The sequence below is a fragment of the Ceratosolen solmsi genome, unplaced genomic scaffold (genome assembly GCF_000503995.2).
Source record: "Ceratosolen solmsi marchali unplaced genomic scaffold, CerSol_1.0 scaffold10, whole genome shotgun sequence".
NCBI classification, from domain to species: domain Eukaryota; kingdom Metazoa; phylum Arthropoda; class Insecta; order Hymenoptera; family Agaonidae; genus Ceratosolen; species Ceratosolen solmsi.
In genome coordinates this window covers 26,896,075-26,920,614 of record NW_011948412.1, presented here as the reverse complement: position 1 = coordinate 26,920,614, position 24,540 = coordinate 26,896,075, and the positions used below count along the sequence as shown (strand labels likewise).

Here is a 24,540-nt window from a genome sequence, read left to right as displayed (position 1 = left end):
ATGGGTTAGTACGAAAAATTAATATAAATTATGAATTAGATATTTTTATTTATTAACTTTTTTAAATATATCATTATCACTAATATTAAAAATAATAAACTCGCCAATTTTTGTTCTCAGAATTAATTTAAGATTTACTTCGCTTATCTGTTATATTATTTGCGCTGCATGTATATTTAGGGTTAAGAGATCGAAATGTTAATAAGAATAATGCGTCTTAACCAAAATTTTAATAAAAATATACATTCGTTGATTTGTAAATGGAAATATGTGTGATATTAGTTATGTTAATAAATTTTAAAATTGTATCAGAAATTGTTATTATTATTAATTATAGCACTTGAGTATTTATAATTTGTGTCAGTTATATTTAAAACAAACAATACATCAAGTAATTTACCAAAATACGTAAATAAAATATGGTACAACACTATTTTTTAAAAATATAAAAATATTAGATTTTAATTGTAATAATTTGTGAATATACGAATATTTAAAATTTTGATGAATATTTTGAGACAAATACAGTTAACATGGTTTTATTAATAGAGTAGAATATTAATTAAAAATTTACAATAAAATTTTTTAAAAAATGTAAGATTTTTTAGAATTTAAATTTGACGTTTGTTATTTAAATTTGAAAATCGTTATTTAATTCAAGATATATGTTGAATTTTTCATTTTAGATGAACGTGAGGATGTCCAAAAGAAAACCTTTGCTAAATGGATAAATTCCCAGCTTCTTAAAGTAAAATATATTTAAATAATTATTCTGTATATTATATATGTTGATTTCTAAGAAGTATTTGCTATATTAATAAATAGTATTTTCTTTTAATATAATTAAAAAAAAATTTGTAGTTAATAATATTGCTTCATTTAAAGTAATTAAAAATATATTTAGTAATTTATTATTTTTATAATGAATATTAGATTGCTTATATTTTAGTATTTAAATAAATTCATTCATATTGCTTGGAAGATAAAAGAAGAAAAGACATTATATATAATAATATTTATAAATTAAGAAATCCTTATCCGAATTTGTAAACATTAAAACATACTATAGTATTTTTAATCTAATCTTCAATAATAATTCAGCAAGTAATATTAATGTTTTAATTTTGTTTTTGTTTATACTATAGCTATATTATAATATAGTTAATGAAAAATAATTTAATACAATTTTATTAAATTAAACGTGTGTCTTATAAAATAAGGCTATATAGAAATATATAAAAAAATTGCTGTTTTCAAAGTAATACTTTGAATTTAGTTGAAATTATATGATGGTTTTCTTTATAATTTTTAAGTAATAACAATTTTAAATGAATGTGATTGTCAGTAATAATGGTAATTCGAATGCTTTACTTATATAATAATATAAGTTTATTATAAAATAAAAATTATGTATAATGAATTGTGTATAATATCCTTACGAAAAATTAAAAAAAAGTACAATTCATTAAAATTAAAAGAAAGGTATAGTACAATCATTTATATACTGTAAATTTTTGAATGTTAATAATTAAATATTATACAAAATTAAATTTTAAATTTTAAAATCAGTTATACATTTTTTTTTCTAATCATAGTATATATATTTTAAAAATTATGTAAATGAAATTTATGTTTTTAGAATCAGCATGATCCTATAACTGATTTGTTTTTGGATTTACGCGATGGAAATAGATTACTTTCGCTATTAGAAGTTTTAACTTCAAAATCATATGTATGTATAATATAAAATTGTTTTAAATTTAAATTTTAATGAATATACTGTAGTTTAAACTTTGTTTCAGAAACGGGAGCGCGGACGTATGAGAGTTCACCATTTAAATAATGTTAACAAGGCATTACAAATTTTAGAACAAAACAATGTAAGTGATTAAAAAATGCTTTATATTGAAAACTTAGTCGAAATTAGTATCGTATCAATTTAATTTTTTTTAATATATATAATATTAAATTCATTTATCTTAAAAATATTAGGTCAAACTTGTCAATATTAGCAGTAATGATATAGTTGACGGTAATCCAAAATTAACACTTGGATTGGTTTGGAGTATTATCTTACATTGGCAGGTATGTACGGATTCCTATTATTAATAAATTTTTTTTAATAAAAAGAACAATTAAAATATGTTTGATAATAATATTTTCAGGTACATTATCACTTAAAAGATTTAATGACAGAATTACAACAAACAAACTTGGAAAAAACTTTGCTTGCTTGGTGTTGTCAAATAGTCCAGGTTAATAATACATTTATTATAATCATGATTATTATATTAATTTTTTTTAATATGAAATACTCTATTAATAGTGAAAGTTATGTTTTTATGTACACATATTTATTCACAATCAATATTAGATTCTTTATGATAAAGTAGTGTAAAAAATTATAATATATAATATAGTTGTTTTTTTTTTACTAAAAATAAGGTAGAAAAATAAATGAAAATTTTTAATGGATATTGTTTTAGAATTATGAAGGTGTCGATATAAAAAATTTTACAACATCTTGGTCTGACGGATTGGCCTTCAATGCATTGTTACATAAATGGAAACCACAATTATTTGATTTTAATTCTGTAGCTCGGAAACATCCGAATGCAAGGCTTGATCATGCTTTTCGATTGGCCCAAGAGATACTTGGTATTGAAAGATTGCTTGATCCTGAAGGTGTGGTGGTTTATTTTATATATGATCTGTATTTATATATTATGTATATGAATTAATAGAACAAGTTTTTTTTTGTTAAAAAATATATTTTATTTTATTTACTTAAAATATTATTTATTGAATAGTAGTATTTATAGTCCATTTTTTAATTTTAAAGCTTAATAAAAGTAATAAAATTTAAAATAAATTCTAATAAACATAAAAGTAATAATTTTTACTTATTAAATTTCCGTTATGTGTATGGCATTTATTTTGTATGTACGATTTTGTATGAATATGTAATTTATTAACTTAATATTTTAGCAATTTTTTACATTTCAGTAATAATACTTCACGTAAGAATTCAAAGTGTATGTATTAAAGTTTTTATGATTTCTTTTATTTACAGATGTTAATACATCGGTACCCGATAAGAAATCTATTTTAATGTATGTAACCTGTTTGTTTCAATCATTACCTCATTCTGGACAAGATATTGAAGGAATTAATATTTCTGCAGCCAGTGATTCAGGATCTACTGCTACGACACCAGGGATTGAGGTAATAACATTTTAATTACTTATGGCATATTGGACATAGATGAAACAAAAATTACATTTTATGTAAATTATTTTATAGAAATTCCTTTTTTATCTAAGTAAAGAATATTCTATGTATTAATTGATTATTAATTGATTATTAATTATTATTCATTACACATTATTTAATTGATTTTGAAATGCGAAAATTATATTTTTAATACATATTCTTAGTACAGTGAAATAATGATAAAAATATATATTTTATTTTCCTTTCTTAACTGATTTATTGTTTTATTTCATTTTTATAGCAAGCAGTTATTGAATTTCCTCAGTTTTCCCAGTTTGAGATGAGTAATTCGCGTCCTGTGAGTCTCGCAACTAATGTATCGGTCGAGCTTGGCGGATATCAAGTGGCTCTTGAGGAAGTACTCACGTGGTTACTAGAGGCAGAGGATGTACTAAGTCATGCGGCAGACCCTGGTTCGAATCTCGAACTGTTGAAACGTCAATTTCATGAGCACGAGTCTTTTCTTGTGGAGCTGTCAGGTCATCAGGATGGTGTAGGTGCTGTCCTTGAAGAAGGTGAGCGACTGCTCGCTGAAGGAGGCTTACAAAAGGACGAAGAGCATGAAGTTCGCGTACAGATGTCTTTACTTAATTCACGCTGGGAGAGTCTACGAAAACGAGCGCTCGATCGACAATCTAAAATTCACAAGGTAAATAGAATCCTTATAATATAATTGTCGATATAGTTAAAATTGTAAATTGCATATTCGTTATAATCATTAAATTACATTTATATACAATTTTATATGCTAAGTAAATTTTTATTTATACATATATATATTTAAACAAAGAAGATATTCGAAAAATTACTATAAATGCATTTAATTAGGCTTAGGATTACTTATAAAAAATCAGAAATATTAGATAAATGTATTTCAAATTTTCAGCGAAAATATTATTATATGTTATATTTTTAGTATTTAAATTACATATTTAGTATTTAAAAATTTCATATTAACAATAGTAGATGAGTAAAATACATATTTTATGTTTTACAGTCTTATTTTTTACTTCGCAGTTCTTGGATTTTAAAAGTATTTATATTCAAATAGAATTTCTGTAGATTACTACAATTAAAATATATTATACAATTATGGTGGACATAACCATTTTTTATTTTTGTTATAAAATATATGTTACAGAAATATTTCGATATTATAATTAACAAGATATTAGTTAAAAATATATTTATTTTACATTATATTAAGAAAATTGTATTAATTATTATTAACATAATATATTAATTTAACATTAATATTAACATAAAATAAAATATTAACAAAATTAATTTTTAATATAATGTAAGATTAATATTCTAAAAAAATTAATATTTGGTAAAAATAAGTAATAAAAAGGAAGTAAAAATAAGGTTATTATAGTATTATTCTTATTTTGACTACAGTATTTATAATTTTGTAATTTTGATTTTAAATAACAAAAATATAAATTATAACACTAATTTTATATTATACTAATAGTTTGAACATCAATTTTGTATTACACTGGAATGTTTACACTTGCTTTTCACATATAAATGCAAAATAAATATATGTATATATAACATACGTATTTTTTGTTATTATAGATTCTAATGGAGTTTCAACAGATGCAATTGAATTCGCTTCGTCACTGGTTAACAAAAACGGAAGATAGAATATCACGTATGGGTGATTTAGAAAATAACTCTGCACTCAATGATCAGCTGAAACAGTTGAAAGAACTTGAAGAAGATATAAAAAATCAGCAAACTATTGTTGATGGTTTAAAGAATATGGTTGTTGTTGTTGATGAAATAAATTCTGAATCAGTGTATACACAGATGGAGGATCAATTATCAGCTCTCGGTAAGATCTAATGAGGCTTTTATTGATTAAATTTTAATTTCTTAATAGATATTATTTATTTGTATATTTAATTTAAAATTTTTTTTATATAAAAAACACTTTTTGGTATATTTAATTAAATATCCTATCTATACAATCAAAATTTAAAGCTTTTAATTTTTTTACAAATTAAACTATACAGTAAAATAGTGTTACATTTTATTGTTACATTACATCTAATTTCTGTTAACTGTTGACTGGTTCTTTAAAATTATGTATATCTAAATTAACGTACTTACTAATTAAAATAATAGGTGAACGCTGGACACATATTTGTCGGTGGCAAGAGAAGCGTTGTCAAAATGTTCAGGGTTTGTCGTCGCTTTGTAATGAATTTACAGATGATCATAAAAAACTGTTATCGTGGCTTAATGACACTCAGATAACATTAAAGCAGATGGAAGCCTCTCCTGCTTCGGAGATTGGCCAGGTACTTGAGCGTATCAAAAAGTTACAGCTTTTAAAAATGGAAATGGATATGATTCAAAAGAAGCTTACTAATATGCAGACAGCTATAAGAAATTTTGAGGGGCACAGCTTAAGTTATGATTGTATCAAAATGCTTGAAAAACTAGAAAATCTTGAAGATCAGTGTGAAGCTGTTGTTCAAATTATGGAAGTTCAAAGTCAAAGGGTAGGACTTTCTCTCAAGTATTTACATATAATATTATCTCATTCATTCTAAATTTAATCATAGTTTTAATTGAATATAATTAACTATTAATTAGTGGCAATATTAGCTAAATTTGTCTTTAAATTGGAGATAATTATGATTTAAGTTTATATATTTTAATATTATAATCAATATATATGATTTAATGTTCAAAATTTTTAAAACGTTATTTATTAACATTACATTTGTATAAATTTTAATTTAAATATTAGAAAAACTTATTAATTTTGTGTGCAGATATCGAACTCTGGATTTGAAGTTGATCTATTCAATGCTCAAATATCAATGTATTCTACTAATGATTGGATCAACGAGTCAATAATTGCAAATGCTCAAAAAGAAGAGATAGCTGGAATCGTAAGTAGTTTTGATAATTTATTAATAATATTTTAATTTATTAATTATAAGTACAATTAGGAATAATTAATAAAATTTAATAAAATCCGATAATATGTTATTAATTGAAATTATATTAAATAATTAATATTTTGATAAAACTTCAGTCACCGTCGCATAGTGACTCAAAGAAACGACGCATAGATAATGCAATGAAACTAGAATTTGAGAATATTTTATTGAATCTGTATAAGTGGTTGGATTATATTGACCTCGAAATAAGCCGATCTGAAGATATTTTTAAAAAGTTATCTGTTGATGAAAAAAAGATTTTATATGAGGATAATATGGCTGATGTGAATTCGCATGAAGCTGAGTATGAGAAAGTGATTCAATTAGGAAAGCGTTTCATTGATGAACTACGGAAAGCGAATGAACAATACGATGAAGAGGATGCAAAACTAAAAAATGTGGAGACTTGTTGGTTAACAACAAATGCGAGATTAAAGAAAATTAAGGAGAACATAGACTTTTTAATGACGATCAAAGAGAAAAAACTTGAGCTAACAAGTTTACGATTGATGTTGGATGGACACTATAAGTGGTTTGATGTTAATTATGAGAACTGCCAAATTGAATTGTTCAGAGTATGTTTCATTTTATATTTTGATTTAGTATTTTATTGAAAGATCAATATATAAGTAGCAATAGTAACTGATATAAATAGTAAACCATCAACCGATTTTGAAATTAATTATTTAAAATTGAAATTGTATTTCCATTATTAATCTTTAAAATTTAGTAATACAATAGCAAATTTTTGATATGATTGAAAGCAATATTAAAAAGTTTTTTTATATTTTATTTAGGTAAAAATAAAATCGATCGAATCTTGCGAAGATCGTGTAGAAAAATTAACAGCAGTGATAAAGGGACTGACAGATGAAGAAGTAGTTATTGATGAAATAGCTACTTTAAAACTGGATATTGATAATTTTATTTCCGATAGGAATAGTTTACTAAAAAAGTAAAAAATATTTTTAATAATTTATACACGATTTTAAAAATATCTTAAAAATGTTTTTATTGTACTTATAAAAATATTATTTTAAATATGTAATCATGAAAATAATTATATCATATTTATGAAAGTATTTAAAAATATTTTCTAGATTATTAGACAAAGCACATTCATTAACTAATGCAGCTGATAAAATACCACCCAAAAAGTATAACGACACAATTAATGCACTAATATCTTTAATCAATAACATTGAGAGTATATTACTTTCGGAACATGCTGTGATGTCTGATGAAATAACTATGCAAGAAAAAGTTAAGCAATTTGAAGAGTTACAATTAAGTTTAAAATCTCATCAAATTAATTTAGATTATGTAAATAAAGTGGGACAAGATTTGATTTCAAAAATGAATGGTGATACAGAAATTCATAAGATTAAAGAAGAACTGCAAGATCTTAATACAAAATGGAGTGATGTACCAATTATTTTAGAAGAAAGATTACAGAAATTTTCGAAAGGTATATTTTATTATATTATGAAATTATATTATTGTATTGATTTAAAATTTTAAGAATTACATAATCGATTGAAAAAATATAAAGTATTGTATATTTATAAAATTTAATAAAATCATAATTTATTTTTATAATGCAGTTTAAACTAAAATTTATATTTATAATTTTAATGTAATAGTAAACTACAGTAATGCTCGATTTATAGATATTCAATCTTTAAAAGTATTTGATGCAGAGGTTACTAATCTTGAAGCATGGCTTGAAACATCTTTGGTATATTTACAAGAAATTGCAAATTATTCATTTATCAAAGATGTAGAGACAACTGAGTATAAGCTTCGTCAAATTCGTGACTTTACAGAAGAAATAAACAAAACAAAACCGAATATAGAAAATCTTCAAACACTTACCAACAGCATGCTGGAAAATTCTGAGCCTAATTTTGCAAGTTTGTTAAATGGTAAATTAGAAAATATTTCTCATAAATGGAATGCCATAATTGATGAAACAAAAGTACAGGGTGATAAATTTGAAAATGCCTTAAGAAAAAATGATGAAGTAAGTTTATATTTATTTTATTATAAAATTGTTTTTTATATTAAATATCATTATCTTAATTTTTATTTACATATAAATTATTCTTACCATATAAAAATATTAAATTTATAATTAATTTAATTTAATTTTACCTAATATAACTATCTTTGAAATTCAGACCATTAAATTTCTTATAATACTCATGAAGATTAATAATAAAATTATTTTCATTTTGTTTAATATTTCCATTGTTTTCATATAATTTATTTATATGAATGATAGATATTTCAAACGTTATTTCGCCAAAACCTTGCGATTTGAATTAGTGGAATAGTACCGATTCCGAAAATCTTATCGATGTTCTTTTTATAATGTTTAAAATTTTTTGTTAAAAGTTACTGAAATTTTGAGTTGATATTGGAATAGACCATAAATTCTGTATTCATAATCCATAACAATTCTTAAATTACAAATAAAATTTTCTGAGTAGACGATAAAAAATATTTTGAAATAATAATAGTAGTACTAAAAATAGTATGGAATCTGCCTTTTTATGATAATAAATTATTTAATTGTGATGTATTCAATTTTTAAATCAAACTTATTTATATTTTTGTTTATTTTCTCATAATTATACTTTTTATTCATTTTTTACAAAAGTTAATTTGATTACGTTCTTTTTCCATAGATTATAAATGGTATAGAAGATTTTACAATTTGGCTGTCGAATCTTGAGAGTGAGATTCCTGTCGAAGGTAAAGTTACTTCTTCAATAGAGCTTTTTCAGATACGAGGTCGTTACCAAATGCTTAAAGATAAAATTGATCGTCGCGTGGAAGAGTTTCGAAACCTTAATGAGCTTGGTAGTGACAAGCTTCTTAGTTCCGAGGGCTCCTCTGTTCATGAGCTTGGACGACGGTTTACGCACCTCAATGCTAGATGGACTGACGTAACAGATCGCATTTACGAAAGATACAAGCATTTTCAAAATGCGAGTCATGAATATGGCGAGTTTAGAGCCTTAGTGGCACATGAAAGCGATTGGCTGGACAAACTAGAAAAAAAATTAAGAAAATCCAATAATAATGCTGCTGATGCCGAGGATATATCCGAGGAACTCGACGTAAAATATATTTCAAATTTAAACATTTAAGAATATGAAATATTTGAGAAAAAGAATTTCAATATAGTTAATTAGACTAGTTATTATAATATTAATTAATAATATTGTTCCTTTGATAATTATAATATAAAAATTAAATTTATATGCATAATGGTTTTTTTTCAGGATTTAGAAAATTATATTAGAAATCATCCAGATTCACGATTTGAGAAATTACAAGATATCAGTAAACAGCTTATTGATAATCGTATCATGACGCAATCAATTGAAACCGATGTGGAAACACTAATGAAACGATGGAAGAATTTAAATAAACAGGTAATGAATTTACATAGAATTTTAAGAATTATTGTAATTAGTGGTTTACTATATTCAATCACTAATTTCGTTTAAATAATGTATATATGTAAATTAATTTTTTTTTATTTAAAAAAATGCTTTTATAAAATAAAATCAAAGATGTAAAGAATATAATAATTATAATTTAAAATAAAAGTTATTAATTATAAATGGATAAAAAGATTCTATTTAATATGGAATAGACGTAAAAGAATGTAATATGTAATAGAAAAACGGAATAGTTATTCCGTTATTATAATGTAATTATTATATCCATTATTATAATATAATATTCTAAATGGATATTATAAAATAATATATAAATTAATATAACAAGTATTAAATGTTATTGTTAAATGTAATAAAAATTAAATAACGAAATTAAATAAAAATTTACATTTATTGCCTTATAGTGTAATACAATTTCTTATTATATATCTGTCAAAGAAAGATGTAATTGTTTGTTGATATTTTCAAGTTGTAGTAAATTATTATTTATATAAATTTGAAACATGAACAATCTTTGAATCGTAAAAAATTAAAATTAATATTTTATGAATTATATTGCATAAATTTCTTTTATAAATTAATAATACTTAAATAAATTTAAAGAAAAGATTGTTGAATTGAGCATCGGATTACTTTGATTTTATGTAAGAATTTGTCAAATTTTGAGTAATAATTACAATTACTTTATTGTACTCGAAGTACTATTTATTGGATACAATATTATTCTGTGAAGATTTATTTATAGTTGCAATATTAATATTTTTAATTTTCAATACTATTCTATTCTATTTAAAAAAAAATTTCTATTTGAAAAAATGCATAAAAAATGTCGCATTGAAATCAAAATATTTACATTGTAAAAAAGAGCGTATAGAATGTTCTGCAATCTTTGAACAGGCTGATGAACGAGCAAAGATATTAGAGGGATCGGTCAAGCAGGCCGAACAGTCCGAAGGTCGGATTCTCGCTCTTCAACATTCTCTAACGCAAGTAGACTCAGTATTAACCGCACGACTAGACTGTGATCTCACTGCCGAAGATTTACCTCATGACTACCAGGTGTGTGTTATTGTTATTTTTTTTATGTATAATACAAGTGAAAATAATATAACTTCGTTCATATAATATTGATATTGTCATATTAATATCAAATATTTAATGAAAAATTAAATATTTATATATATATGTATTTAATATATATTTAAAACTAAGTTATTTAATTATTTTTATCTATTATTTTTATGGCTATTTTGGGATTATTAATATATATGGTGTTCTTGCTTAAATGACCAGTATGGCGTTTTGTTATTAAATTTTTTATTATTATTTTTTATTATTATTTTTGCTTATTCTTTACAGTTCTTTACAGTTTCTTATAGTACAATTCAAGATATAATATTTTAATCTTTAGTGTTAATAAAAATCTAATCTATATATTAGTATACATATCTAAATGTATTACGAATATTGTGTATTCGAAAAATCATAAACCTAACGATTCGCTTACATATATTTTAATGTTTAAGTGATTTATTTACTCACTTTTCAAATTGCTTTAAATATTTATTTAATTTTTAAATTTCCTAAAATTAGGTACGGTTACAAAATATTAGTATTCTATATAAAATATATTTAAATAATCAAAATAATATATTACTAATTAATTCATTATTAATGAAATTCATTTTTATTTAATTTAAAAATTAAATTTTCTTCTTAAAAAAGGAACAATAGTCGAATTTTCGAAAACTGTAAAGGATTTCTATATGATTGAAATAGATGTAACATAATTGATAACGGTAAGAAAATGGTAATAATGAATATATTTTATCAGAAATTGATGAAGGAGATGAATAGTCAGCAATCAACTCTCGACGAGATGGCAACCCAGATAGAAATATATAAGACAGCTGGTAAATTTGAAGCAGCTCAGCGACTGCAAGAACAAATGGATCTTATCAAACAGAAATTCGAAGAGGTGCAAAATAAATTTCAACGATTTCGTAATCCTGTAAATATCGAACCGAGATTATCTCGTGCACTTAGAGAATTGCGTGGTATCGAGGAAGCCACGTGCTTACTCGAATTAGCAACCGAGGATCCAGATGCTATCGAAAGGCAACTCAAGCACTGTTTGGTAATAATTTTTAAATGATATTCTGATTTGACCATTTTAATATCGACGTTTTAAATCAAATTATATAATCGATTTGTAAATAAAATATTTATTACAGCGTTTTTATCAAACATTAACTGAAATTAAATGTGAAATAGAGAGTATAATAGTTACTGGACGTAAATTAGTTGAAGAAGAAAATGTATTGGAACCAAAAACATTTTCCAAACGGATAGATACTCTTAAGGAATTATACAATAAGGTATATATTTAAAAATAGAAAATTTTTCTAATAAAATATTCAATATTTTATTTATTCTTTAATTAATTTTTGGTATAGCTTGGAATGCAAATATCTGAATCCAAGTCAATGCTTGAATCTGCGTTAGAATTATCACGAGATATGTACAAACAAATATTTTATATTAATATGTCGATTGAAAGTATTAATAAAGAACTGGATACTCAAAGACAAAGACCTGATTTGCCGGTGAATGCAATTTATGTTACGGTATGATGAACATTATATAATTTATTGAAAACTTATTATAATTATATTATATGCATTCAAAATATATTGTAGATTTTAAGTTTTCAATTGTAACTTTATTATTAAAAGCTTTACACAAATAGTATAATACATAATTATAATTGTATAATTATATACTTATCAAAATTAGTTAAATATTAAAATACTAGTAGTTAAATAATTAAATACAAAATATAATATAAATGTACGTAATAAATTTTCATTTTTAAATTTAATTTATAAATTTCTAAGCAATAATAAAAAATGATGATTTAATTTTTCTATTATCTAGGAAACACTTACGGAAGTAATTCCGCGATTAAACGCAGTTAAAGATAAACTTTTTAAAACTCAGGATGAATTTTCTAAACTTTGTGATCCAACTTATCTTGATCAACTAAAGGAAAAGCTTTCTGATATCATTGACAGACTTACAAACACAGAAAAACGTCTACGAATGTGCAATGAATCTAATGTATGTGAATGTATTTGACGAATCAATTTTTATTATTGAAATTGTATTTCTATATTTATTTTTTAATATAGGAGGAACCCAATGTAGATGAAATTAATACTTGGTTATTGCAAATGGAGGAAAAATTGGATAAATTGAATAGTATACCAATGGAACAATTTAATGATCAATATTTAGAGCAATGCAAAGTATGTATATATAAATTAAAATGTGTTTAATTTTTATTTATGACTAGAAATATTTTATGTTGTAATGTATTTAAATATATTTTATATTGCCATATAATTAATTCCCATACTTTTATTTATATAACTTTAATATTTGTAAGAAATGTTAAATAAGTTAAAAAATTATATTATAAATAATGTTTCATTGGCAATATAAAGAGCTTGAAAGCTCTATCAAATATTGATGAATTTCATTTCAATTGAACAAAAATAATTTTTAATAAACATATACCAATTTAAATAATTTTAAATGTATATATGTTGCCTTATTTTCTAAAGAATAAAACCATTTCTTTTATAGATAGTGCAAACAGAAATAATGGAGTCTCAACCAAAAATCGTACAACTTCAATATTATTCATATTATTCTAAGGTAGCCGAGGTCTGCAGAAAATGGGAAGACATTTCTAATAGAATACGGGTAAGTTTTTAAATAATTAACGTAATTTAAATTATGTAATTTATGTACAATATTTTTCAAAATATTTCTTAAATTTACATTTATGTATTTATAGAAGTATACATAAATTACGTTGTAAAATATTTGCTTTCTTATCCTATGCTTTTGCTTTATAACATGAACTACATATAACTTATTATAAGTAAGCATGAATGCAATCAATCCATTTTTAATTTGTGTATAAATAATTAATAAGTATATTCTAAAGAAATTATTTTCTAAGGAAATAGGAAGTTTCAAGAAGAAGTAAAGAGCTACACAGAATTAAGTAATACAACAAAAGATTCGTCTATATTTACAGATTTGCTTGCATAATTTATAAAATTAAACACATTATTTTCATAATATTTGCTACTCAAAATTATTATTATATTTCACAATATTCATCTACTTAAGCCGAGTCACATCATAAATATCAAAAGTATATAAAATAATTGGATATATATATATATATATATATATATATATATATGTATGTATAAAATATATGCAAGGAAAAGTATAACATTCGTTTTATATATAAAGGGTTTCTGCACACCTGTATGCACATCCAAATTATTCTATTAACACGTACAAGTAAAAATCAAATAAGAAAAATACGTTATCCAACAGTATTTGTTCTTTTCACTTCTGTAAAATCAAATTATTATATTGAGAATTATTAGCGTATATTGCCACATTTTGAAAACAAGAAAAAAAAGAATTTTGTAAATCATTATTTATATCAAATATACATGAATATATAACATTGTCTCTTTTTCGATATCTGAATTATTTTGTTTTGAAAAAGATCTTTCAGTTGGTAAAAACAAAATGGTTGTCGAATGCATTGGTGATGGACATATTAATTAAGCAATATTAGTAACTGTAAACCATAATGCTTATGCAATGCATTTTTATTTCTGTCGCCAATTTTATTTTTTGTTATATATATAAATTTCCTCGTATTATTTATAATTCTTACTTTTAGTGATTTTTCACTTTAACTAGCACAGAAATGGCTTTTAATTAATATTCGATTCTATAATTATTGCATACAATAAAAAAATAACAAATTATTTATCTTTGTAAGCAAATTCAGTTAGATGCTCTTAAAATATTCAAACGTTGTTTAATGATATTGCTTAAAACATTTAAAAATAATAATAGATATTACACGAACAGTACAATTTCGAAATTTTAAGAAGATAAAGATGTGATTTTACATAAGATTTTAAGTATTTAAAATTTTATGTAAATAATAATAAAACTTATAAATATATTTTAACAGACTTTACAAGCTGCAAATTATAATTATTTAAAAGAAAAATTTTTTTTACTTCTATCAGAATTAAAATAGTTTGGAATATTTGTATTTTAGTCAATATTTTTTTGTAATTTCTTAAAAATATTTATTTTTCAATTTCTTTTGTGATGATTTATTTATTTATGTAATAAATTCAAAGAAATACACTATACTTTTAATTTTAAATCATTTCTTAGTTTTTTAAAAAAATTTTAATAATTTTATAGTTTAGATATTCCTTTTATTAAAACACATTTCTTAGAAATATCTCGTGTGTTTTTCTTTCATGCATTTTTTCTATCTTGAAAAACTGTATCATTGTTAATATTTTATTAAGTGAATATCTTGATTTCTTTTAAACAAAATTTTTATTCTTTAGAAATTTTCTTGTTAACGCAATAGCTCAAAAATACAAACTGTCTTTATTTTATAAATAATGTTGATGCCATTACAAATAATCCAATAATATGCCTTTATTCTTTTAGCTTTGTATAATAAATTATTTAAATGTGATCATTTATAATCATTTAAATTTAAATCATTTACAATCATTTAAAACTGAAATTAAGGGGTAATTCTAATTAGCAAATAAAATAATTGTTTACAATTTTAATTATTTTAAAATAATATGATAGTTTAAATGATACTTTAATATGATTTAATATTTTAATATAACACTTAATATAATAGTAAAAATATTTTGTATTGATTTTATTAGATATATTATAAAACAATTTTAATATTTTGAATATTCCCTTTCAAAGAAAATTTAATTGAAACTTTAACTATTTTATAAAAATTACATATGGAACAATAAAAAATATTGTCACTGCTTAATTCTTTATAAATTGTTATTTTTTTCTAAGCATTTGTTACAAATACTGTATGTTTGATAGAGCAAATATTTTTCACATTTGACATATCTGAAAAATAATTTGCAATATTTTATTTTTCAATCACATTTTTTAATATTAAATTCTCATGATTTACAATATTTAGTTTTCACAATAAATAATTTTTCTGTATGTGATTCTATTTCAATACAGCAAAATTTTTACAATACTATAAAACTACTTTTTCTTTATTATCTAAACAAAAACAGTAAATTCACGAGAAGTTCTTTTTGGACATCTTAGTTTCTTTATAAATGTATCGATAATTTTATATTTAATCAATAAAAATTCAATGGGCGTCTTATATTCAATTTTATTCATTTATAGTCCTATTTTGTTTAGTTGCCGTAAGTTTCATCGAAGTTAGATAATTTGTCAAGTTTTCTCATTGTATACTTTTTTAAGCAATATCGATACACTTAACTTTGATATAATTTTTTTTTTTGGCATAAGATTTATACATTGATGTTATTGATGTTGATAAATTAAATTTTTTTGCAAAATATCTTTGTCCTTAAATAAATAATTTCGAGGAAATATTATTTAAATAAAAAAATTTATCATTTTCTTCACTGATTTCATAGATATAGATATCAAATTCGTTACCACAAAATATTATATTCATTATTTATAAAAGGGTACAGATATTTTTTTATGTTTAAGCTTTCATAATCGATGGTTACTCATGTACATTACAAAAATGTATTTAAATTATTATTATTCTTTTGTATAATATCTTATTTGATTAATTCAAGAATAAATATTAATTATCATGCTTAAGTATTTAGCTTAAATTATCTTTATTTTAACCGTATATTTATGTGTATATCTGATCACATTTGTATGTTTCGAAGTTACACATAACTAAATGTATGCCTTTGATGTTAATATTTGAATATGCGAACATATACTATTCGTATTAAATTATATGATGCGATTGTAAAAGGTTGTTCTAGTGTTCAGTGGCCCAGAATATTTTAAGAATATTAATTTTAATTATTAATTCAATATATAAATTAGCATTAAGATTCTTGTATTTATAAAAGCACATCATAACAATTTTTTATTTCATATGAAATTATGTAAAATTTTATTATAATATTTAAAAATTAAAATTTTTAGCACATATGTTTAATGTACACTTAATTAATGTACTTTCTAACTTTGAATGACAATTCTTACTGAATAACGAAAGATTTTTAAGAGTAATACGACCATATAATGCTGTCAGTATTTGTAAAAAAACATTTAAAACTATAGATTTTTATATTGATATTTTGAAGTCAATGGCTACACATATTCACTTATATAGGACACAACCAATTTTTAAATTAAATAATTTTAACACCAATATTAGTAAAAATATACTCCAAATATTGGTTCAGATAGCATTTGAAAATCATATTGAAATGTTAATAAATATTTATGTTGTTAATTCTTTAATACACTTGTTTATAAATACAAATAATAGATTATTTATCTTTCTTACGTCGCGCATACAAATAATAATTTAGGTATATTACCCTAGTTTTGAGGTAGTTTATGATGTCTCTTCCACAAGCTTCATAGAAGCCACTAAATACCATTGTTTTAGGTACCGTATTATTATAGCGATTTTTTCACTATTTATTAATAACGTTAAACCGTTGAATCATTTAAATATTGTGTGTTAGCGTGGTTAGTGTATCTTTGCGTATGCCTAAGATCTTCGACAGTGAATCGCTGTGTATCATCTTTTCGCAGGAATGGATCCACTCGATCACTGATAAGATATTAATTAACTCTAATACATTGGGCGAATCACTTATGGGGAGAGACAATCGTACCGCCATGGTGATGAATCAGAAAGCAGCAATGAATCTCGCCCTTGATGCGGATAATCTGTATGGAATAGGCTACTTGAATCCGGCTTTCAATGACAATGGTGCCACCGGCGGGATGTACAGTGCAATTGCTGGTTCGAAAATATATACATTCTGTTGAAAAAATATTATTATAGAAATTGTTTGATATAATTTTTATGATCTCTATAACGATATTTTTTGTCTTTTGATTTTTTCATATATATTTAGTTCAACAGAAAAGTAAAGTTTGTGTAATATTCGAATCATTTTTATATTTATCGAAGTATTAGGAAAAATTATGTATTATATTAAAATATTGCATAAGATTTAGTTATTTATAAATCTTTATGTATATTATTGTATAGTTCTGTAACATAAATAGTAGAATTAAAAGATTTTTTTTAATTTTTTAAATGTGAATTAATAATGTATATTATAAAATAATGGTGAATTATGATTATAATAATTTGAAAAATTATAATTTAAACAATGTCAAAAGTATGTACATTTAATTATAAAATACATTCAAAATTAGGATTATAATATTTATACGCAAAAAAATATTGAAGTATTTAATTCAAATACATTTTTAAAATTAATTAAAATGGAAAACCATTCAGAATTTTCTATTCTTCTAATTTGTTAAAAATTTTGTTTATAAAATACAATATCATAAAATAAATTATTTTTATAAAAGTGGGCTAATAAGATGCTTGAGTAATGAACTTATATCGTTATTATACATTATTATACAATAATTAAATACACTAATGTCCATTAAAATGATGTATTTGAGTCATACAAAATTTAAAAATATCAAATTTTAAAATAATATCATATATACCAAATTTTTTGTACAAAGCAATTCAAGATTAATTGGTTACGTATTTTTACGAGTTTCGTATACAATTCCTTCAATTTGACCATTATAAGAAGATTGAAATACTTCATCGATTTGGATTATATTAAATTTAATTCGCTCAAATCAGGAATCAATGATTCGACGAATACACCAATGTCATCGTCGTTCAACATAGCTATGCGCAGCCATAAGTCTTCGTCCAAATTTCAAAATACAAGAATCATAGACATTAGTGGCACGGTTCGAAGACGTCTTAATATGAACCCAATTCCTGATGTCGTACAAACATCACAATATAAAAAACATCATTTTATTGGGGATGAGAATAATGGAAATAGAATAATTCTACCAATTATTGATGTTAATAAAGATGAGTTTTTTTTGTCAAAAAATAGCAAACTCTTTTCACAAGTTTCATCTACTACATTAAAAACATCGGTAATAAATCAAGTATCTAATAAAATGAATGATTCAACTTTTTGTCAAATCGTGGAGGTGAAGGAGATGGAAATTATTAAATCTATCGCAGCTACTAACAATAATCAAGTTGTTTTATTCAACGCCAAATTTGGAGTGCAACAAGTGCCTCAGGTATAACGCAGGCAGGCTTCTATTTGTATACTCTAAATTTGAATATATGAAAATTTATAGTTTGATTATAAGTTTGATCATAAATATTGTATTCAGCTCAATATTTTAAAGTTTTTTACTGAGATAAATTTATTTACTACTATGTTGAAGCTGCAACCTAATACTTTTAATATAGAATCCTTAAAAAAAATGAGCATTAATATATTTAAGAATATTTTAGAAATTCATATAAATTTTGTTTTATTACGTAAAATAATTTTTATTTTAATTCATTAAAATAACAATTTTTTATAAAAATGCATACATTCTATTTAATATTTTATATGTAAAATATGGTTATGTATATTGTATATAAGAAATATTTTATAAATTTTTATTATATTTTTAATATTATGTAATAAATATAGTGCTTAAATAATTTTAATAATTTTTCACATAAAATTAATTTTTATATATAATTAGTATTTTAAAAGTAATCTATTATTTAATACAATAAATTAAAATAAAGACATAGATAAAAATTAAATAAATTTAGAAAACAAACTATTTATTGTATTACATAAAATAATGGTAAAATTATGTGATTAGCTTAGCCTGGGATATTCGTAGGTCGTCGAACGCGTGGAGATAATTGAGGACACAGAAACGGAGCCTGAATCAATCGATACAGATTCTGACGAAATAGATATTGGAGCCACAACGCAAATATCAAATAAAAAATCCAGTATCTATCCATCTGCTAGGAAGAAACTCGAATCGATCCTGAAACACAGAAATTCTAATTCTGATAAAGATCTAGTCAATATTTTCAATGATTCATCGGAGTATTCCTCTACCAGCTTATTGAAAAAAAATAAAGTTCCGATAGTAATATCTACACCTGAAGTAATTAAAACTCGTATAAATACAGAAGGTGTTGCCGAGTATTTGATTAATGACGGCGAAATTGCCATCAGAAACAAAAATGTATTTCTGAAATCGCGGTATCGAGAAGTCAATAATAGTTTAGATCGTGGTGCTCGAAGGAAAGCTAGAAATGGTAAAGATATTACTTTTGCTAGAATTCAAGAATATCAAGTCAAAAGTTCACCAACATCTAAACGAATGAAAATACAGAAATTTATAGCTAGCGTTGAAATTAGAGAAGATTGTGATAGTTTTTATGGAAGTGATAAGGAGACGGACGATATATTGATATTTTCAGATGATAGCGAAATTGACGTAGGCAGTTCGAGCTCTGAAGAGAGCGAGATCAATAGTAATTTTAAGAAGAAAAAGAATCTGTTGGATAAGGTATAAGCTAGGCTCTTTTGCAAGGCGATGACAATATAATTTGCTTGGTTGCGGCTTGTTAAATAAATAAAATGTTATACTAAAGGCATATAAATGATTACTGTGTAGGTTAAAAAGCATAACATTTATTTTTTATTCAAATATAATAATTATTAGCGAAATTTGTCAATTTAAAAGATAGTGCTGTAGAAAAATTATTTTAATTCCTAGTACGAAGAACAAATATTACGCAATACGATTGATTATTTTTAATTAAGTCTTCTATCTATGTTCTTTTTAATATAAATAATTTTTAAAGTATTTACAGTTACAAAAAATTTTATTTAGAAATCTAATAGAAATTTAACAAATGATTACAATTTTAATCAAGTTAATAACACTTTTTAATAATAATATTTTTATATTTGTCAAAAATGGAAATGAACATTTTTCATTAAATAATGAAACGGAATATAAAATTGTTTCCGTTGAAGATGCAACACGTACATATGTATATATGCATTCACTTTGTAAAATGTGATTCATTTCTTCGCTTTCACTCACTCTTATAAACGTGAATAGTATTAAATTAAGATAACATAATACATTACATACAATCATATTTCAATTATTTATATAAATTATATATATATATATAACTATACATATTAAGTATATATTAATACTTTTTTACATTATAGAATTTTAAAAAACAAAGTATAATTTTTCAGAGTAGTAACATTTATACATAATTTTTGTAAATTTTGTAAATATTTCAACAATTTCAATGTATATTAATATAAAATAAATGTATGAAAACATTATAGTTTATTTCAAGCCTGGTATATAATGTTTTTATTTTATTGCAGCAAACGTCATAAAATGTATTCAATTTAACTCACATTTTCAAATAATAATTACTAGCTTTTTTATTAATATTGCTTTTTTAAATATGTTTTTAAATGCATGTGTACTAATTATTTGAAATTATAGACAATTTAAAATTTGTTGTTATAATTTTTTATATATGATATTATGATTTAAGATTGAATTAGGAAAGATGCATCAACGAACTCCTACTTATATACAAGATAAAAAAGACTTAAAAGAAAAAAAGATACCTTTTAAAATTGGTGGAATTTTACAAGCAGCTTTAGAGAAAGAGATTATAAAATTTGAAGAATTATCGCAGGAAATGCTTAATCGAATGGACATTATGTTGATGACAGTTATTGGAGTGACAAATGAAAAAGATCCTTCTAAACGACTTGAGGTATAAATTAAAATGCAATTTTTAATTGCATTTTTCAGACCATACACAACTGTATATAATTTTTTGTCGACTTAGAATATTATGGCTTTTGTTTATGATGCGACCAAGAATAAATTATTAAAATTTGAAAAAAAGTTTATACCTAAATTGTTAAAATTTCATTTTAATAATGTATTAAATAAGAATAGTGATAAAAACATAATCATTTTATTACTACTAATAAAATCTTTAAACTGAAGTTTAGTTCAACTATTTTTTTCAAGAAGGATATAAAATTATATTTATTTTTTAGGTACTAAAAGGTGAAATTAGTTGTCTTGCATCTGATGCTGCGACATTAATAAGTCGAGGTGACGGTCTGGTGATGACAGTTCATGGAACTGATCCATTGCGTGCTGATACGATTAAATACGAACATCAAGATAAGTTACGTAGCAAATGGCATCAGATAATGCAGGAATGTGAGACTAAACGTTCACAAGCTTTAAAAGCTGAAGATACTCTTTATGCATATAATCAGTTAATTGCAGAATTAGAAGACTGGTTTCGTCTTGCACTTCAAAAACTTGAACAGGCGAATAACTATGAAGGTCAATTAGAAGCATTTACTTTAGAGTTCGATTTACGACAGGAACAAATAAAGAAACTGAACCAGCTACAGCAAGATCTTATGAAATTCAATGTAGCTTATAATGAAACAATCTATTATACTCTTAATAGTAAATGGCAAGAGATAAGTTCACAATTTAAAAGATTTAGCGGTAGTAAAGATAAAGATAAACAGCATACTGATAAAAAAGTTGAAATGGTAAATTATAGTAAATTTTTTATACAATATTAAGATATGTGCTTATATATATATGTGTGTGTGTGTGCGCGCGCGCGCGCGCGCGTGTGTGTGTAAATCAATATTTTCGTTCATATGCATTAAATCGATATAAATAATGTGATGAATTATTATTTTAATTAATTTTATTTTAGAGAAAATATTTTTAAATTTCTAATTTTATACTATTTACTATAATATAATTTTTCTCTACTTAATTTAAATAAATTTGCACAATTTCCAAACATAGAATTATTTTTGGACTTACATAGAAATGAAATTCCAGTTAATTCTATAAAGAGTGTATTAAATTGTACAACAATTAAATAATCTTCCATTTAGATTTACATAGTAAAGTTGAAACATTCTATTATTTTAAGAATATATGATTATTTTTAAAATACATGTGCCTATGGTAGATAAAACTTTGTATAAACTCTGTAGGAATCTAATAATTGTAATTTTTCAATTGAGATTTTCAGATTCCATTTTCATATTAAATTTTACTTTTTTATTTTCTATTCAAATCTAATGATTAAATTAAATTGAAAATTAATTTGAATTGAAATTATTAAATTGAATTTAGTTATAAATAGTTGATAAATCATTTCTTTTAAAAATTATGCAGTGACCAAACAAGATACATTCACTTGTCAGAATTGTTTAAATAATAATTATTTATTACTTCAATATATCGAAATAAAATATAAAAATATGATTCATGTATTACAACTGAAATATTTTTTAGTCAATAACAGATGGTGCACTAACAGTTCAAAATTATGTAACACGAGCAAATAAATTGCGTGATGCCATCGCGACTCTCTCCAAATCTTTCGACTCTATGCCGCTCAATGGCAAAGATTTTGAACTCTTTACAGATCAGGATGAATGCCTTAAAAAAATTAGTAGTGCTCTAAATATTTTAAAACCAAGTGTAGAAGAAATAGCTTATTTAGGGGAAAATATCTCGGAAAATCAACAAGCACGTCCCCTTAATGACAGTTTGAAAAATGAGTGGACAATTGTGAATCAAAACTATATTGAACGTTATAATCGTTGGGCCAAATGTAATGAAAAGCTTAACGAATTAAGAAACGCTTGTTGGAACTTCGACGATCGTTTATTAAAAATGGAGGTCATGATGAAGGAGATTGTAACAAATTCACAGAGTAAATTTAATCTCACGAAGATGTTAGAAATGGAAATTCCTAGAATGTTGAAAACAATGAATGGAATTAGTGCAACTATCACTGATGTAACAAATAGATCATCACCAGTAGATATTAAAGATTGGCAACGTGTAATTGATGATCTGAAGATGAGATGGCAGAAATTTGTTAGAGATTGGAACATGTATAAAAACAGGTATAAAATATGTCAATTGAAATTTTTTTAATAATGTCTCGAATTTTCCGTAGAATTCAAGATAATTTTCCTTCTATTGTAATATGTATTATTAATTATATTTTTAATTATAAAAGTTCATTTAGTTATTTAATATTTAAATGATTAAAATTATATATATGCATACTAAATGAAATTATTATTAAATAAATAGTTTAAAATGTTTTTTATAATTAAAATTTGGAATGTTTTATTACTATAGATTTGGATTTTGATGAATAACATTTTGCTCGTATATTTATTATCACATATATACTGCTTGATAAATCTAATAATAATTATTAATATTTATATATTTTTTTAATATAATTTTCTGAAATCTTTTATAATATTTTATCCTTGCAATGAGAATTTATTATAATTAGTAATTTGTTGATTAACATTCTACTATTAGAAAAATGATGTGTACTTTTTAAATATCTCAATCACCATATATTTTATACATTCATGCGTACACATTTTTTATTATATTATTATCGTCATAGTTTTTATAATTCTTTTACTTTGTATATAGGTTTATAAATAAATTTCATGCAATTTTAGATTAATATATTAAATTACAGGTATATTTTTCAAAAATACTATTTTTGATAGAACTATCTTAATAATATAAAATAATTCATTACTATGTTATATAGAATAATATACAGTAACTATTTGGTTACTATAGTTTAATTATCGTGTAAATATGCTCAAACTCATAATCTTTGAAAAGTATTGTTTCATTTCTTCAGATTCATTAAGAAATGCAAAGTTCAGATAAGAGTTTAA

At 23.2% G+C, this 24,540-nt stretch overlaps 1 protein-coding gene across 1 annotated transcript; it reads left to right on the top strand.

Moving 5' to 3' along the window:
* On the top strand, positions 1 to 24,540 carry LOC105366617 (dystrophin-like). The gene is made up of 29 exons (XM_011505120.1): positions 1 to 4; positions 687 to 748; positions 1,640 to 1,732; positions 1,803 to 1,880; positions 1,993 to 2,085; positions 2,166 to 2,255; positions 2,487 to 2,685; positions 3,074 to 3,225; positions 3,515 to 3,922; positions 4,858 to 5,046; positions 5,410 to 5,466; positions 5,538 to 5,789; positions 6,066 to 6,185; positions 6,494 to 6,811; positions 7,034 to 7,191; positions 7,337 to 7,527; positions 7,609 to 7,704; positions 7,907 to 8,214; positions 8,927 to 9,361; positions 10,607 to 10,768; positions 11,544 to 11,846; positions 11,986 to 12,087; positions 12,647 to 12,829; positions 12,901 to 13,017; positions 13,358 to 13,477; positions 21,309 to 21,536; positions 21,829 to 22,344; positions 23,111 to 23,730; positions 24,504 to 24,540. The coding sequence occupies exons 1-29, from the start codon at positions 1 to 3 to the stop codon at positions 24,538 to 24,540; spliced, it is 5,691 nt and encodes a 1,896-aa protein (XP_011503422.1).

What these genes read in the sequence shown, in the direction of transcription:
- LOC105366617 (XM_011505120.1), top strand. An exon ending in GGTGTTGTCAAATAGTCCAG is followed by an intron (nt 2,256 to 2,486) that starts GTTAATAATACA and finishes ATATTGTTTTAG; the next exon opens with AATTATGAAGGTGTCGATAT. An exon ending in CTGATAAAAAAGTTGAAATG is followed by an intron (nt 22,345 to 23,110) that starts GTAAATTATAGT and finishes AATATTTTTTAG; the next exon opens with TCAATAACAGATGGTGCACT.